The 15,503-nt window shown below is 40.4% G+C and overlaps 1 protein-coding gene across 1 annotated transcript; it reads left to right on the top strand.

Moving 5' to 3' along the window:
- The first annotated feature begins 8,228 nt into the window (after positions 1-8,228).
- CXCL13 (C-X-C motif chemokine ligand 13) lies at positions 8,229-15,034 on the top strand. Its single transcript, XM_069594437.1, has 4 exons — positions 8,229-8,635; positions 10,201-10,333; positions 13,819-13,896; positions 14,193-15,034. Exons 1-4 carry the CDS (start codon positions 8,572-8,574, stop codon positions 14,245-14,247), a joined length of 330 nt encoding a protein of 109 aa, XP_069450538.1. The 5' UTR covers positions 8,229-8,571; the 3' UTR covers positions 14,248-15,034.
- The last annotated feature ends 469 nt before the right edge of the window (positions 15,035-15,503 follow it).

Raw genomic sequence — 15,503 nt, forward strand, 5'->3', positions numbered from 1 at the left:
AAATAAATTAAAAATGAAACAAAAAGTCTACAAATAATAAATTCTAGAGAGAGTATGGAGAAAAGGGTATGCTCCTACACTGTTGATGGGAATGTAAGTTGGTATACAGTAACTCCTGAAAACAGCATGGAGGTTCCTCAAAAAACTAAAAATAGAGTTGCCATTTTATCCAGCAATCCCACTCCTAGGCATTCAAACTAGAATGCCTTTTCTAGTTTGAAAAGATCCATGTACCCCAAAGTTCATAGCAGCACTATTTACAATAGCCAAGATATGGTAACAACCTAAATATCTACTGACAGATGTTAGGTAAAGAAGATATGGTGTATATAAATGATGGAATATTACTCAGCCATAAAAAGAATGAAATAGTGCTATTTGCAGTAATATGGATGGACCTAGAGATTAATACTTAAGTAATTCATAAAGAGAAAGACAAATATTATATAGCATTACTTATATGTGGAATCTAAAATATGACACGAATAAACTTGTTTACAAAATAGAGACAGACTTACAGACATAGCAAACAAACTTACAGTTACAAAAGGGAAGGGGGAAAAAAAAGGGAAGGGGGGAGGGATAAATTGAGAATTTGGGACTAGCAGATACAAACCACTATATATAAAACAGATAAAACAAGGTCCTACTGTATAGCACAAGGAACTGTATTAAATATCTTGTAATGTACCATAATTGAAAAGAATATGTATGTATAACTGAATCACTTTGCTATACACTGGAAACTAACACAACATTGTAAATCATTTCCAGCCCTGGTGCAACACACAGTTATTGAGAATAAATATAACTGAAGCCATAGGAATAGGGCTAGAGGAAAAAACTTTAAATATCCAGGTACAGCCAATGATGAAGGAAGTATTCATTTGGAATACAAAATTAAAATCTTTAAAAAGGTGTTAACCGGTGAACTTCAGACTCCTAGTTGGGTGGGGTGGTGGTGAGGGATTACAAAGGGTCCTCAAATCTATCTTTTGAAAGGTGGGGTGGAGAGCGAGGGAGTGAGGCAAGAGATGTAATTGCAAAGAATGTCAGGATCCACAGAAGAGCTGATGCATATAAGGACAGTGAGAAGCTTCTAGAATACCAATGACATAATCAATTTTCTGTCCTGAAAAGATGATTCTGGCTGCAGTGTAGGAAATGGGTCAGAAGGGAGATGGAAAGAGAGCAGTTAATGGGGCACTACAGGAGTTCTAACAATGGTGGTTTGGAGTAAGGGGTGGCGATAAAAGTGAGGAAAGTAGGCAAAGCCAGATACAAATGGCTGCTCTTGGAGATAAAAATGGAGATTAAAGGTTCATATAGTCAAAGCTATGGCTTTTCCAGTAGTCACATACAGATGTGAGAGTTGGACCAAAAAAACAAGCTGAGTGCCAAAGAACTGATGCTTTTGAACTGTGATGCTAGAGAAGATTCTTGAGAGTCTCTTGGACTGCAAGAAGATCAAACCAGTCAATCCTAAAGGAAATCAACTCTGAATATTCACTGGAAGGATTGATGCTGAAGCTGAAGCTCCAATACTCTGGCCACCTGATTCGAAGAGCCAACTCACTGGGAAAGACTCTGATGCTAGGAATGATTGAAGGCAGGAGGAGAAGTGAGCCTCAGAAGATGAGATGGTTGGATGGTATCACTGACTCAATAGACATGAGTTTGAGCAAACTCCATGTGGTCCATGTGGTCACAAACAGTCGAGCAGGACTTAGCAACTGAACAACAACAAGGGAGAGGAAGGAATTAAAGATGACTTACTGGTTTCTGACCAACTAGGTGAATGATTTCATTTACTCAGACTTGGAATACTGGAGGTAAAGCAGATGTTAAACTAAGTTCAGTTTGGGATATGATTAGTTAGAGGAATGTCAGAGGCCTCTATTAGCCATGACCACCAGACTATTGAATAGATACTGATGTGAGTGGACTTCCATCTAATTTGGAAGTAGGGAAGAGACAAGTTTGCCTTGGGGGAAACTGCACAGTAAGAAGAGAATGTTAAAGTCTGGTTAGAGAAAGAGGAGACACTGACAAAGGAATACAAGGACAAGAGGATTATCTAGGGACACCTGGGGCTGTAGAACAGCAGACATTACAGAGTGATACACCGAAACCTTCTAAGTTAAATAAAGGTGCTCTTGCTGGAAACCGTTGACTTTTATTCTTAGCATCCAGAACCCCATCCATACATGGCAATAACATAAATGTATTGACAGCTAAGATAAAGGGCTTCCCTGGCGGCTCAGTGGTAAAGAATCTGCCTGCTAATGCAGGAGGCACAGGCTCAACCCGTGAGTTGGGAAGATCCCCTGGAGAAAGAAATCCCCATTCCAGCATTCTTGCCTGGGAAATCCCATGGACAGAGGAGCCTGGTGGGCTACAGTCCATGGGGGTTACAAAAGAGTTGTACATGATTTAGTGACTCAACAATAACAAGCTAAGATAAAAAGGCAGATGATGAGTTAATCTGTTCATTATAGAATCTGAACAGCAGAAAGAGAATGACCTTTTTGTTACAGCTCACTGGGCTGAGCTGGAAAACTTGACCATCACTTTGACATTGGTAGCGGATAGCCTCACTGTTCTCAGAAAACTTTCTAATCTCAGAAGCTTCACACTCAGCTGCTGCTGGGCCTAACGTGACTGCAGAGCAGAGAACTGATGCACAATCTGATTTTGCAATCTCAGGGCCAAGAAGTTGGACAGTGCCCAGAATTTGTTGGATTACTTCAGAGTTTTAGGGGTTTTTCTCCCCTCTTTGAGGAACATTTCAGCCTAATGAAGAAAGTCTCAAAACCCACAATATTTAATTTCTTTAAAAAGCAATCAACCAAAATCAGATAAAGCTTTGAACACAGAAATAATAGGCAACATAGCCCTCTTGTCAGTACTGCAGGATCAAGTAACATCGCCACCTAGCAGTCTTCTGGAAAAATCACCACCCGAGTACAGAGGAAAGATTTAGACAGTTTAGATTTGTCTGGGATTCACTATATGTGAGATGAATTTGAGCAAAACTTGAAATATGAATGTAATTACCTTTGAAAATAGCTTTTCCTCAAATATGGGTATTGAAACGATTGTCTGATAAACAACCTTATAACAGGCTGTGATAAGCAATTCCGTCAAGACGAAAACGATGGCAAAAGGCAAAACAGTCAATTGATAAAACCTCAGTACATTCGTAGCTAATACAAGCCTCCACTGGTGGCTCCTTAGGGAAAAGAGATCAGTAATTTTGTTCAAAGTGTATAGTGGGGAACAGTTTTTTGGCCAGAGAGCCTTTACATAAGAAATCACATGTGTTTAATGGAAACCTAAGTGACATTTTAATTCATGTCAGGAGCTTGACTCACAAACTAAGCCGAAGTTGCTTCTAAAAAAGACAAATAAGCACTTGAAAATCTGCTGGACCAGACTGTACCTATAGTCAACACTAATGTTATTATACACTTAAAAATTAAGAGGATAGATTTCACGTTGTGTTCCTATCACAATAAAACAAATTCAAAATAATAAACTTTTGTGTTTTCACAAAGGTAAAAAATCGAACATTTATTGAATGCTTACTGTTTGCCTAAACACTGAGCGAAGCACTTTTCCATCACTGGTAGGCTCCCTGTGTTGCTGTTGTTTAGTTGCTAAGTTGTGTCCAACTTTCCGACCCCATGGACTGTAGCCCACCAGGCTCCTCTGTCTGTGGGATTTCCCAGGCAAGAATACTGGAGTGGGTTGCCATTTCCTTCTCTGGGGAATCTTCCTGGTCTAGGGATTGAACCCAAGTCTCCTGCAGCTGAGCCACTAGGGAAGCACCAGGGAAGCCCCTATAGGTCTTTCCAAGAAGGTGTCTCTGTTACTAGTGCCAATGGCACAGAGGAACTGAACCATGGGGACAGTGTAAGGCAGGTAAGTCTTAGAGTGAGGATGCAAACCCAGACAAGTCTGATTTCAGAACCTGAGCTCTTACCTGCTAGGCTATAATACTTTCCTGCTACGCTAAAAGGCTGAAGTAAATGTCAGATGTGCAGCAAGTTAAAACACTAGTTAACAGAATAGAGAAAGTTTCTCTTTTCTAGTCGAGTTGCTTTTGAAATCGCATGAAAGAAAATGCTCTCAATTTGGTCACAATGACATTTGTCTCCTATGATATTACAAACTGCTTAAAAATTACCAGGATTTTATCCCTTGAATCATTTAAAACTCTGCCCTGGATCCTCTGTTCAATGCCTTTAACTAGCTAGACTGGTAGGTACTTTGACCAATCATGCTGTCTCTTTAGTGACATTTTGCTATTTTTTAAAGATTTTTTTTTTGGATGTGGACCATTTTAAAAATCTTTATTGAATTTGTTACAATATTGTTTCTGTTCTGTGTTTTAGTTTTTTGGCCATGAGACATGTAGCTCCCCAACCAGGTATCAAACCCATACCCCCTGTGCTGGAAGGTGAAGTCTTAACCACTGGACCACCAGGGAAGTCCCTCATTTTGCTTTTTGATATCTTGAGAGAGAATTCCCTTCTTGTACCTGTCACGGCTGTGCCTTTAGCCATGTGAGTCTGTCTGTCCTGTCCACTTTCACGAAGGGATCTGAGTATCATACCCTGAGGGGACGACTTGTGCAAATATTTCTCTGCAGGTAATTTGTATATTGCATATGGCTCATGCCATACAGATCAGTGCTTCTCAGACTTTAAGGTTGCATTTAAATCACCTAGGAATCTTGTTAAAATGTAGGATCTGAGATTCTGCCTTTGTAACAAGCTCTTAGACAAAGCGAATGATGCTAGTCGGTAGACCACAATTTCAGTACCAAGGTGCTCAAGTATTCTTGCTGGGAAATCCTTGGACAGAGGAGCCTGGCAGGCTACAGTCCATGGGGTTGCAAAGAGTCAGACATGACTAACTGAGAAAACAACAATAACTCAAAACTACCCAGTTTTCCTTGGGTCTAAGAGAAAATCTGGTTTGATTCCAAACTCAGGGAGAAAAAAAAAAAAAAACCCTCCCTATCATTTTCTCATTTTCCCTAAGTTTGTAGATATATGATCATAAGAAATCAGATTTGATATAAACCAAGTTAGGTTTTTATGTTTTCAAACAAAGGTATCTACAAAAATTACTTTTTACATAAAAAATTTCCACGTGGGCCCTAAATCTCTGGTTTCAAAACATTTTTTCTTCTTGGCTTCAAAGTTTTTGAAATGTATATCCCTATTGTAAATGAGATCATGGAGAATTTGATTTGAAACTTCTAGAACCATCTGGCTACTAAAGAGCTGCCCATTCTCCAATCCGATCTTGGGGCAGGCAAGTATAAAGTTTCTTTGGTCAGTATACGCTAAATCACAAACTCTGGATAATAAAAGGAACAAAATCAGATTTTAGAACTGTTGTGAAATTAGCTCCTTGACAGTCCTTTTTAAATAAGAGCCAACTGTGGAATTTCCTGGATTTATTCAGAGTTCTTTTTCAGTTACCTTTGTTCCTACGCTCTTCCTGTTACTGTCAGCATCTCTCATTTTTGTTCTGACAAGGAGATATGCAATCTCCATAACAGAGGCAAATGGAAAACTCCTACACTTGGGTCCCAAACTCAAATTGCACAAGTGGCCACAAATGAAATGAATGAGACATAGTCAGAAATTGATCACATCAAAAGAAAAACAAATCATTCCCTGAAAATTCAATATAAATGACCAGAATAATGTTATTCAGCCGAGGGATGCATTAGTAGAAGAACGGTGCCTATGACAAAGGAGGTGATGGGTTTCCTCTGTTTTGTATTGGCAAAGCTATATTTGGGCTAGTGTGGTGTTCAGAAGTGTGTGCATGCAAGAGTGTGTATGACAGAGAGTCAGAGAAGGCCTAGTGAGACAGAAGGAGGGGCAGTCATGATTTTAGGAGAAACAAAGAAAAAGATGAACAGATTTCAAAAAGATAATCCAGCTGGTGGTTTATCTTTCTGAACATAAATGATTGGAAAAAATATGGTGAGAAAGCTTCAAACTGTCATAGATTAAAAGGATATTTACCTTTGAAATGTGTTCATTTGGGTTTTAGAGCGAAAGTTAAACCTATTGATAATGGATGAATGGGTGGACACACAGGCCATTGACTGAACACATTCTAGGTGCCATGCACTCTGTCAAGAATTCTAAATAGACTACATGATTTTATTCTCCAAAAACAAATCCTTTAAAATTAGTATCATCCTCATATGAAAACTGATAATTCTGAGGCGTAGCAAACTAAAGTCATTGACCAAGTGACTCCATACTTTGTACTGTTAACATCCAGTTCACAACCCTGTGCAGTGATCGATCATTGGAAGTTCACTGCTCAGATCTCCCTCAAAGAAACACCTTGCTGGCCAACTGGCAGAAGTGCAGTCAGCCGACAGTCTCCAGCTGCTGACACCCACAGGCTCTGCATCAGCTTTCTACCAGTGACCGTGCTGCTTCTGAGAAGCCCCTGCCAGTGACTGGACATGCCAGTGTCGGGGTAGAGGGGATGGTAGGGCTGGATCTCTGCCCACCATGGAGCTCATTTGATGGACAGTCTTTTCTTGGGAGCTCCCGTTGAGTTGTCCCAGACTGTCAGATCAGTGTTGCAATCAGACGAGTGTTGCCTCACTGGGCAAACCCACCCCTGTCTCCTCCGCACTTTGATCTATCCTAGGAGTTAGTTGGTCTTCCCAGGTGGCTCAGATAGTGAACAATCTGCCCACAGTATGGGAGACCCAGGTTCAATCCCCAGGTCAGGAAGATCCCCTGGAGAAGGGAATGGCTACCCACTTCAGTATTCTTGCCTGGGAAACCCCATGGACAGAGAAGCCTGGCAGGCTAGTTTACGGTGTTGCAAAGAGTCGGACACGACTGAGCAACTAACACATACATATAGGAGTTAGTCAACAAGGAATAAAAAAGGAAGAAAGAAATTTCTTCTCCTCCAACATCCATCTCAGCATCTGTTTCCTGGGAGGCCCAATTCACACACCGTATCTTCAAATATTTGGAGTCCCATCACATGAAAGAGCAAGTGCTTTTATACAGTGGTAAGCGGTTGAATTAGTATTATAAAGTGACTGGAACAGTAGGGAAGTGGCTTTTATATACACAGAAGGAAGAACTTTCTAACAACTGTTGTTGTTTAGTTGCTAAGTCATATATGATTCTTTGCAAACCTGTGGACTGTAGCCCGCCAGGCTCCTCTGTCCATGGGATTTTCCAGGCAAGGATACTGAAGTGGCTTACCATTTCCTTCTCCAATTCTAACAACTAGAACTGCCCAGACAGTGAAATGGGCTGACTCAAGACTGATGAGTTCCTAGTCACCACAGTCATTTGGGCCAGTTGGAGGACTGCTTGGCATATGAAGGCTGTATGCCATTACTATTATTCCCCATCCCATACACATGGGGGCATCTAACATGCTGAACATCCACAGTGCTGAGTAGCAAAAATCAAATTAATTAATTAGGAAGCCACACCAGGAGGACCAAACCTCTGAGTTCTCAGTGGCTCCAAGCTTCTGGGTTCACACATCCACACTTGTAGACTTCCAGGGCAGCCCAGAGGTGCTCCCGGACAGATCAGCCTTTGCCCACATATTTCTCTTATTCTTTTCTTTAATCAAAGTGCTCTAACAAGTGAGTTAAGACTGTGGTTCATTAGGTCCATGGGCTATTTGGCCGGATCAAAACCAAACTGCACACATGCTTTATTAAACAGACTGTAATACAAGGTTCAGTTATTTGATGAAATTCTAATGATGCCCTCCACAGACACCCGGTTCTCAAGGTCAATACCTTGCATACCAGAGCTAGAAAGATTCCCCTTTTCAGAGCTGTTATTAAAATTCTTCTCCCTTCAAGACACACCCACATCAATGAGGGGATACCCTCTTGTCCCCTTCCAGGACTTCTATGATGGTGAGATTACTTAAGTAATCATATATTTCAGATAGTGAAATAAGGTGTGGGAAAGTCTGATAGAAAAATAGTAACCTAGTCAGCATAGGGATTTGTCTATAAGGAGATATTCATTATGTCTACAAATATCTACTGAGCACCTATCAAAGGTTAGGGAAGCTTGCAGGTGCTAGAAACACAACAATGTGCCTGACAAGTTTCTGATTTCCTGGAGGATCTATTCAGATGCCATTGAGACAGCCCACTGATCCTTCATTGAGAGCAGCAAGCAAAGCCACAACTCCTGAGTGTGAACCTACAGAGAGAGTGCCGGGGAGTCTCCAAACTTCCCTCTCTCCCATATCCAAATTCCAGCAGCATCCCTGCCATTTAGAGTCCACATTTTCAAGAAATACTTTAATATACTACTTGTGCTCTGAAGCAAATGCATAAAATTCGCAAGAGGGGTTTTGAAAAAAAGCAAGCTCAGCATATTGGGGAGCTTCTAAAACTGATGATGCAGCTGACCTCCTGGAGACAAAGGCAGTGGGAGGGCTTTACTGGTCTAAATAAATAGGAGTCTCTGGGCTGAGAACCCACAGCGTGGATCTGAAGCTGAAGCGGGAACTCCACCTTGAGGCAGAATGAGGTTCACCCCTGGAGCTCTGCTTCTTATGCTGCTGGCCTTCAGCCTCTCTCCTGTCCACGGTGAGAACCTTCACTTGTGTTATCATTTTTCTTTGAGCTCAAATGGTCTTCAGCCATTTCAATTTTTTTCCAATCAGAAAATGAGGGGAAGTGTGAATGAAGAGGGGAAACTGCTCAACTGCTCCTAGATTTCTAAAAGTAAGGTGTTCAGAGATTCAACTCTTAGAGGCTGGAAACATTTGTATGTTTCTCCGGCGGAGATGCCGGAGGTCCCAAGTCAGTGAGACTGACACTCGGCTGCCTATTCCTGGCCTTTTTCAGATGCCACTCTGCCTATAACTCATTTTTTCCAGATATCTCTTCTTTACTTTGCCTCTCAACGCTACCCCTTTTTGATCAAACGCTATTGACTCCAACCCATCGGTCTCCTGCAGAGATAGTCTAATACAATTTTTTAGGGTCAGCTCTGACATGAAACATTGCAAGTACAACAGGAGTACTTGGGTACACACTTTCTGCCAAGAAGCAGACTTCCAGGTCTAAACGGGGAGGATTTCTTTGTGTAAATAGGTAAATATCTAGCTGAAAGGTAAATTTTTATGCAACTGAAGGGATCATGAGAGTCCACCAGGAATTATCATGTGTAGGATGAGACACTTTGCTCAGGTGCAGAGGACCAGTTTTTGTTCTTAAAATGTGGGGATTTTTTTTCCCGATTTTAACCCTGTTTCATGTCATTTCATTCTTTAAGACCCTCGTCCCTTTCTCCTTCCAGGAAGCTTTTCCATGGCTGCTGGCAAAGTCCTCTGTTCTCATTCATGCAGTTTGGACCTTGGGGGAAATACAGCATTCTGCGATACTTTAGTTTTTGTTCCTTTGTTTCCCCTACTAAAGTGTAAACACCTTGAGAGCCTGGTTCCTTTAATTGCAATTCTGTGTCCAGCGGAGTGGTGGGCACTAGGGTTAAAGAAAGTAGAATTCCTTAAAGTGCATAAGACAGGTTACCTATTAAAGTAACTAGCACATTTTTTGTTGTTGAATACAAAGAGTTGAATTTTTATTATTGGCAGTTTTTGATAATGGTTTGCAACTGAGTTAGAGGACCAACATATTAAACAAAAACAAAAAATATCTTCATGATATTTCCTTAGAGAAAGAGGGCGAGTTGGGAGAGTAGGGAGTAATGATAAGAAAGAGCTTGATAGAGTTACAACTTGATAATGCTCTGGGAGACTCAGTTAACTAGTTCATTTCTGGTTCTTTATGTATTGGGAGTGAAGATTGATCAATTTTGTGTTGCATGAATTATAACTGAGTTGTAAGTTCCCACAGTGGCTGTTCTCAAATTTTATTATATGGGCAACCACCTGAGTATCAATATAATGCTGTCACAAATTTTAATAGCTATTGTGTTTTTAAAAAGCTGATTTTACTTTTAAGGTTTTGATAGAAAATGTTTGAAAATAAGCCAAGACAAGCAGAAATGCACAAACTAAAGGCGTATCGGTGGAAGTATTGACTTGAAATGTTTAAATCTTCAAATGCACAGTATGAGAGATTACTGATTAATTCTAGTTGTGAATTATATGCCAAAGGGATTAAAGTAACTGATTCTGTGTTTATAGGTGTTCTGGAGACCAATAACACAAACTTAAAGTGTAAATGCATTGGAAAGATTTACAACTATTTCCCCATTCAGCTCATTGAAAGACTTCAAATCATCCCCCGTGGGCGTGGATGTCCAAACACAGAAGTCATGTAAGTTGCAATAAAAAATAATGTATGATTCCTCAAAGTGATTAATTTGGAGTGTTACTAGCAATTAATTCTCAAACTAATAGTGAGAATCAGTAAAATTGTTAAGTACATACTTTGTGGGGGTAGGGGTGAGGTGCTAGCTAACGCACATGCTTCGTGAACATTCATTCACTGTATTCTTTCAAGAGCCCTTTCAGATATATCTGTTGTTACCATTCCTTTACAAATACAGAAACTGAGGCTTGGGGAAGCTAACTAACTTCCCTGAGACATACCACTCGACAAGGACAGAACCAAGATTCTTCTCTATTCCGTCAAAATCCAATTGCCAGCAGAAGCAGACAATTTGTTCCCCAGAAGTTAAAGTGCAAGAGAATAAGTACCCACATCAGTCCCTGGTCAGAATGTCTGTCTATCTTATGGAATCATCCTTTAGGTTCTGTCAACTGTGAACCCCTAACTCTGCTTTAAAAATTAGGCTAAGGGGACAGTAATGGCTACAAGAAATTTAATAGACATTTTCTTTTATTGAGATGGTATATCCCCTTTCAATAAGCCCTTTCCTGTACTCCCAGAGACATCTGTGGAATCCTTTATTAGGGCATTTTCCACGGCATATCAAATGAGACAAACATTGCATGTATAGCCCCTAGTACAGTGCCAGACAGAGTAATAAATGTTCATTAATTGTTAGCTGTAATTATTTGGCATCATTGTGTTGAAACATTCAGGTTTGTTTGTCTGTTTTTCTCTTTTATTCCATCAGAAAATAAGTTCTTTACAGATAGGAATCAGACATTATTCATTTCCCTATTCCTGATGTTTATCCCTTTCTTTTCAGATGGGAGAGGGTCAACAAATGTTGGATTGACTATTTTTAAGGGAGCTGGTAGATCTTTTAACTATCACTGCCTAGAACTGTGATTTCTTCTTCCTGGATCCACCTTGAATGAACCAAGGTGCCCCGCAGCACCTTGAACTACAGTCAGAGCATCCTTCTCAGGGCAGCCCTGGCTTGGCTTTCATTAGCAACTCTTCCCTTGGTTGCTTTAACCTTTGGAAACATTTGTAAGCAGCTACTTTTTGTTTGGGCTTCCCTGGTGGCTCAGATGATAAAGAATCTGCCTGTAATGGGGGAGACCTGGGTTCGATCCCTGGGTTGGGAAGATGCCCTGGAAGCGGGCATGGCCACCCACTCCAGTATTCGTGCCTGGAGAATCCCATGGACAGAGGGGCCTGGCGGGCTACAGTCCACGGGGTCGCACAGAGTCAGACACAACTGAGTGACAAAGCGCAGCACATTTTGATATTAGGGCTTTGGGTTTCAGACTAGTTGTGCTTAACTTGTAATAAAGAAGCGTTCAGTTCAGTTCAGTCGCTCAGTTGTGTCCGACTCTTTGTGACCCCATGGGATAGCAAAAATAAGTAGGGACATTTTTCATTAGAAAGACGTTACATTTTTACCACTATCATTGACAATAAAAATTCTGACTAAACCATGATTATTGCCCTCCAACTTGGAGATGTGAAGTGTAGTCATGACCTATTTAGGAGTAATTCCTCTGGCTGTCTAGAGCATCAGTTCCCAGTCTTTTTGGCACCAGGGACTGGTTTCATAGAAGACGGTTTTTCCACTGACCAGAGTTGGGGGATGGTTTTGGGGTGATTCGAGTGCATTGCATTTACTGTGCACATTATTTCTATTATTATCACACCAACTCCACTTCAGATCATCAGGTATTGGATCCCAGAGGTTGGGAACCCCTGGTCTAGAGAACAGAGGCTTCCTACTCTTTTTTTTATTACCAGTTTCTCTGTCATGAGTCAAGTCTCTCATCTCTCTACCAGGGGAAGTAATACACCCTAATTTTCTCTACTTAAACCTTAATTGTTTTAAAGTGATAAAAATTTATCTTCTCTCCAGAGTCTACATTTCTGAATTTTAACCAGCTATACAAGCAAAAGTTGCAAATAATTGTGAAAAATTCATGGCAGTCAGTAGTGAAAATACTCTAGTTCAGACAGTCAGAAATCTGTATTTCTATCATGAATTCAGAAACCAAATTGGAAGGCTCTGGCCAAGAGCCTAACAGGTCTATGACCTCTGATTCTGTAGTTTTCAATTACAAGAGTAGAGTTTCAAAGCTAGATGGATGGATCTTTGCCATCTGTCATTTTATAGCTAAAATGAGACTCATCAAGAAATCATGTTTTGTTCAAAGTCACCCCAATGGAGAGTAGACTCTCCCAGTTTGCTGTTACCTGGTAAACCTCATTTCTTTCACTGCTGGTAAGACATTTTGGCACTTGGTAACCATTCAGATATGCCCAGGTGGAGCAGCGGCTAAAACTGGGGGTTATGGAGTCAGCCAACCTTTATTTGAATCCTGCTTTATCATGCATTTCTTGTGCAATCTTGGACAAGTTATTTAAAGTCTTCTTGAGGAAGCCTCAAGTTCCTCATCTGAAGGTGAAGAAATAGTATTTCCTTTACCATAGGATTGTTGTGAGATTAATTGAGATAATTCATATTACCTGCTGAGCATAGTGGCTGGCACATTTTAACTGCTTGATCAATATCAATGGATGATTATCCCTACTGCCTTTGCTGTTGCTTAATTTTCAGAACATTGAAAGTCTTGCTCACTGATGGTTCCATCAAATGCAGATGTCACTCAGAGCAATCGGCTCTGTAAACCTCTCCCACAGTAAATTTCATTGGATTTTTTTTTCACATAAAAGGTCTTTAAGAGAGAGTTTTCTTTAGTCTATTTTGTTTTCCCAAGCTCAATGGACAAACACATTTTAAAGATATTATGATACAGCTTTTGGAGAGGGAAATGGCAACCCACTCCAGTACTCCTGCCTGGAGAATCCCATGGACAGAGGAGCCTGGCAGGCTACAATCCATGGGATCACAAGAGTTGGATAAGATTTGGTGACTAAATGGGCTCCCTGGTGGCTCAGCTGGTAAAGAATCCACCTGTAATGCAGGAGACCTGGGTTTGATCACTGGGTTGGGAAGATCCCCTGGGGGAAAGGCCCATGGGAAAGGCCCATTCCAGTATTTTGGCCTGGAGAATTCCATGGACTGTATACTCCATGGAGTCACAGAGAGTCAGACACGACTGAGTGACTTTCACTTTCACTTTAGCAACTAAACCAACGTCTTAAAACTTCAGGAGTGAGCCAAACTTGGAGTCAGTTATTTGTTCCATCTCCAATTCATGTAAAGGTTGTCAGCAAAATACTAACCTCTGACAACTGAGAGTCTGTCAATTCATATTCAATTCCACCAACTCACACAAACAGTGAGTCTCAAATGGGGTTTTTCTTAATGATCAGACTTCATGCTGCAAATCACCTGCTTCACATCTAAAACTGCCCACCTCCAAATACACCTCATGTGGGAATCTTTATTTTTATATTCAACTCTTTCCTAAAATGCAGGACTGATTGCTTTATTTTTATTTATTTCCCCCCAGAGTCTGGATGAACAAAAAGCCAGTTATCTGCTTGAACCCTCAAGCCAAAAGGACACAAGCACTAGTGAAATTGTTAAGGTGAGTCAGGCATATCCACAGTTTGTAGATTTCAATTGTACCAAAGAGTTTCCTTTTTCCAGATAGTCAAAATGGGGATCACTTTAAATTTATGAAACACTACTAAGACAAATACCTGTTCTTCACTATTATTACTTATCAGATGGAGTCGAGATGGCTCATTCTGGCAGCTCAGTAAACTAAACTGGAAACCACGGGGCACAAAATTCCTTATTTGAAATCTCCAGGGGAAAGCCAGTTTCTGGCAAGTCTTTCTCTAAGCCTGACTCTCTTGTTTTATTTTTGTTTTCTCACAGCAAACATATTTTGTCAACTTCACCAGCTCCACTGGTTAAGAAAAGGAGTGCCTGATGCCAATATTCCCATCAAGGACACCTGTGTTCCCCCATCATTCCTGCTCTGGGTTTTAGTTTTGTGTTTGGTTGAATCTTTTCTAGAAAAAGATCATCCCCATCTGCTTTATTTTAAAAATACAGTACCCTACAAACTCAGAATTCGGAGGAGGAGTCATTAAGGAGGAAAGTTTCTTTAAGGCTAGTTCCTTCATTATAAATGATAAAGGTTACTTTCAATAATATACCTGTTGTTGAATGCTGAATTTTCCTACAAAACAAGTGGCTTGAATTAAGGAGGAAATGATGGAATGCGTTTCAATCATTTTATACCCTAAGAATAGCAAGCCTCCATAAGAGATTTAAAAAGCTGCCTGGGAAACCCATGGAATTTTAGCCTTACAAGGAACAGAGAGTTCACATAATAGACATCCTTCATTTAAAAGCTCACTATTGAGAGAAAAAAGGTCCTTCTACTTTTAAAGAGTTTCTTTATAAGATTTACTCTCACAGATAAAGCTTAAGAACACTTAAAGACCCCCAGACTTAAATTCATAAAATTTTCAGGAAAAGCATTTAAAGGATGATATTTAGATGTATTCTTTCATGCATTTACATGTATTCTTTCATTCTTTCATGCAAGTTCATCAAAGTTCAATGCATGAACTTTGATGAACTTTGATTTTAAAATCACATCTTTTGCACAGACTTTTTTTCCTTTTTCTTTTGGTCTTTGGAGTTCAATTCTTTAATGCTTTCTATTAATCTAATGCTGTTCAATAAACTTAAGCAAATGTTTCATTTAACTATGAGCAATTCATTCTTAATGGAGCATTTTGTCAGAGGACTGCTCCTGAAACCATTTACCTCAAACCCAGCCAAAACTCAGTTTAGGACTGGAATTCACATGGCCAGGGCTTGAACCCAGCCAAAACCCATGATCTTCCAACCGAGATCACAGACTGGTTTCAGGACCTAATGAAGTTCATGTTCTTGATGTCTCATAGCAGAAAGAATTCAGAGAGAGACTAAGTGATAGCTAAGAAGCGGATTTATTCAGAGAGAAACACATTCCACAGATAGAATGTGTGCCACGGCAGAGGGCAAGTTAGTGGTCCCCAAATGTGGCATGGTTAGTTTTTATGGGGTGGGTAATCTCATAGACTAATGAGTGGGAGGATTATTCCAACTATTTTGGGGAAGGAATGGAGATTTTCAGGAGCTGCCCACTCTTTGGTCTTTTGATGGTGCCTTGGGACTGTCATGGTGACTCTC

The sequence above is a fragment of the Ovis canadensis genome, chromosome 6, assembly GCF_042477335.2.
Source record: "Ovis canadensis isolate MfBH-ARS-UI-01 breed Bighorn chromosome 6, ARS-UI_OviCan_v2, whole genome shotgun sequence".
Taxonomy (NCBI): Eukaryota; Metazoa; Chordata; class Mammalia; order Artiodactyla; family Bovidae; genus Ovis; species Ovis canadensis.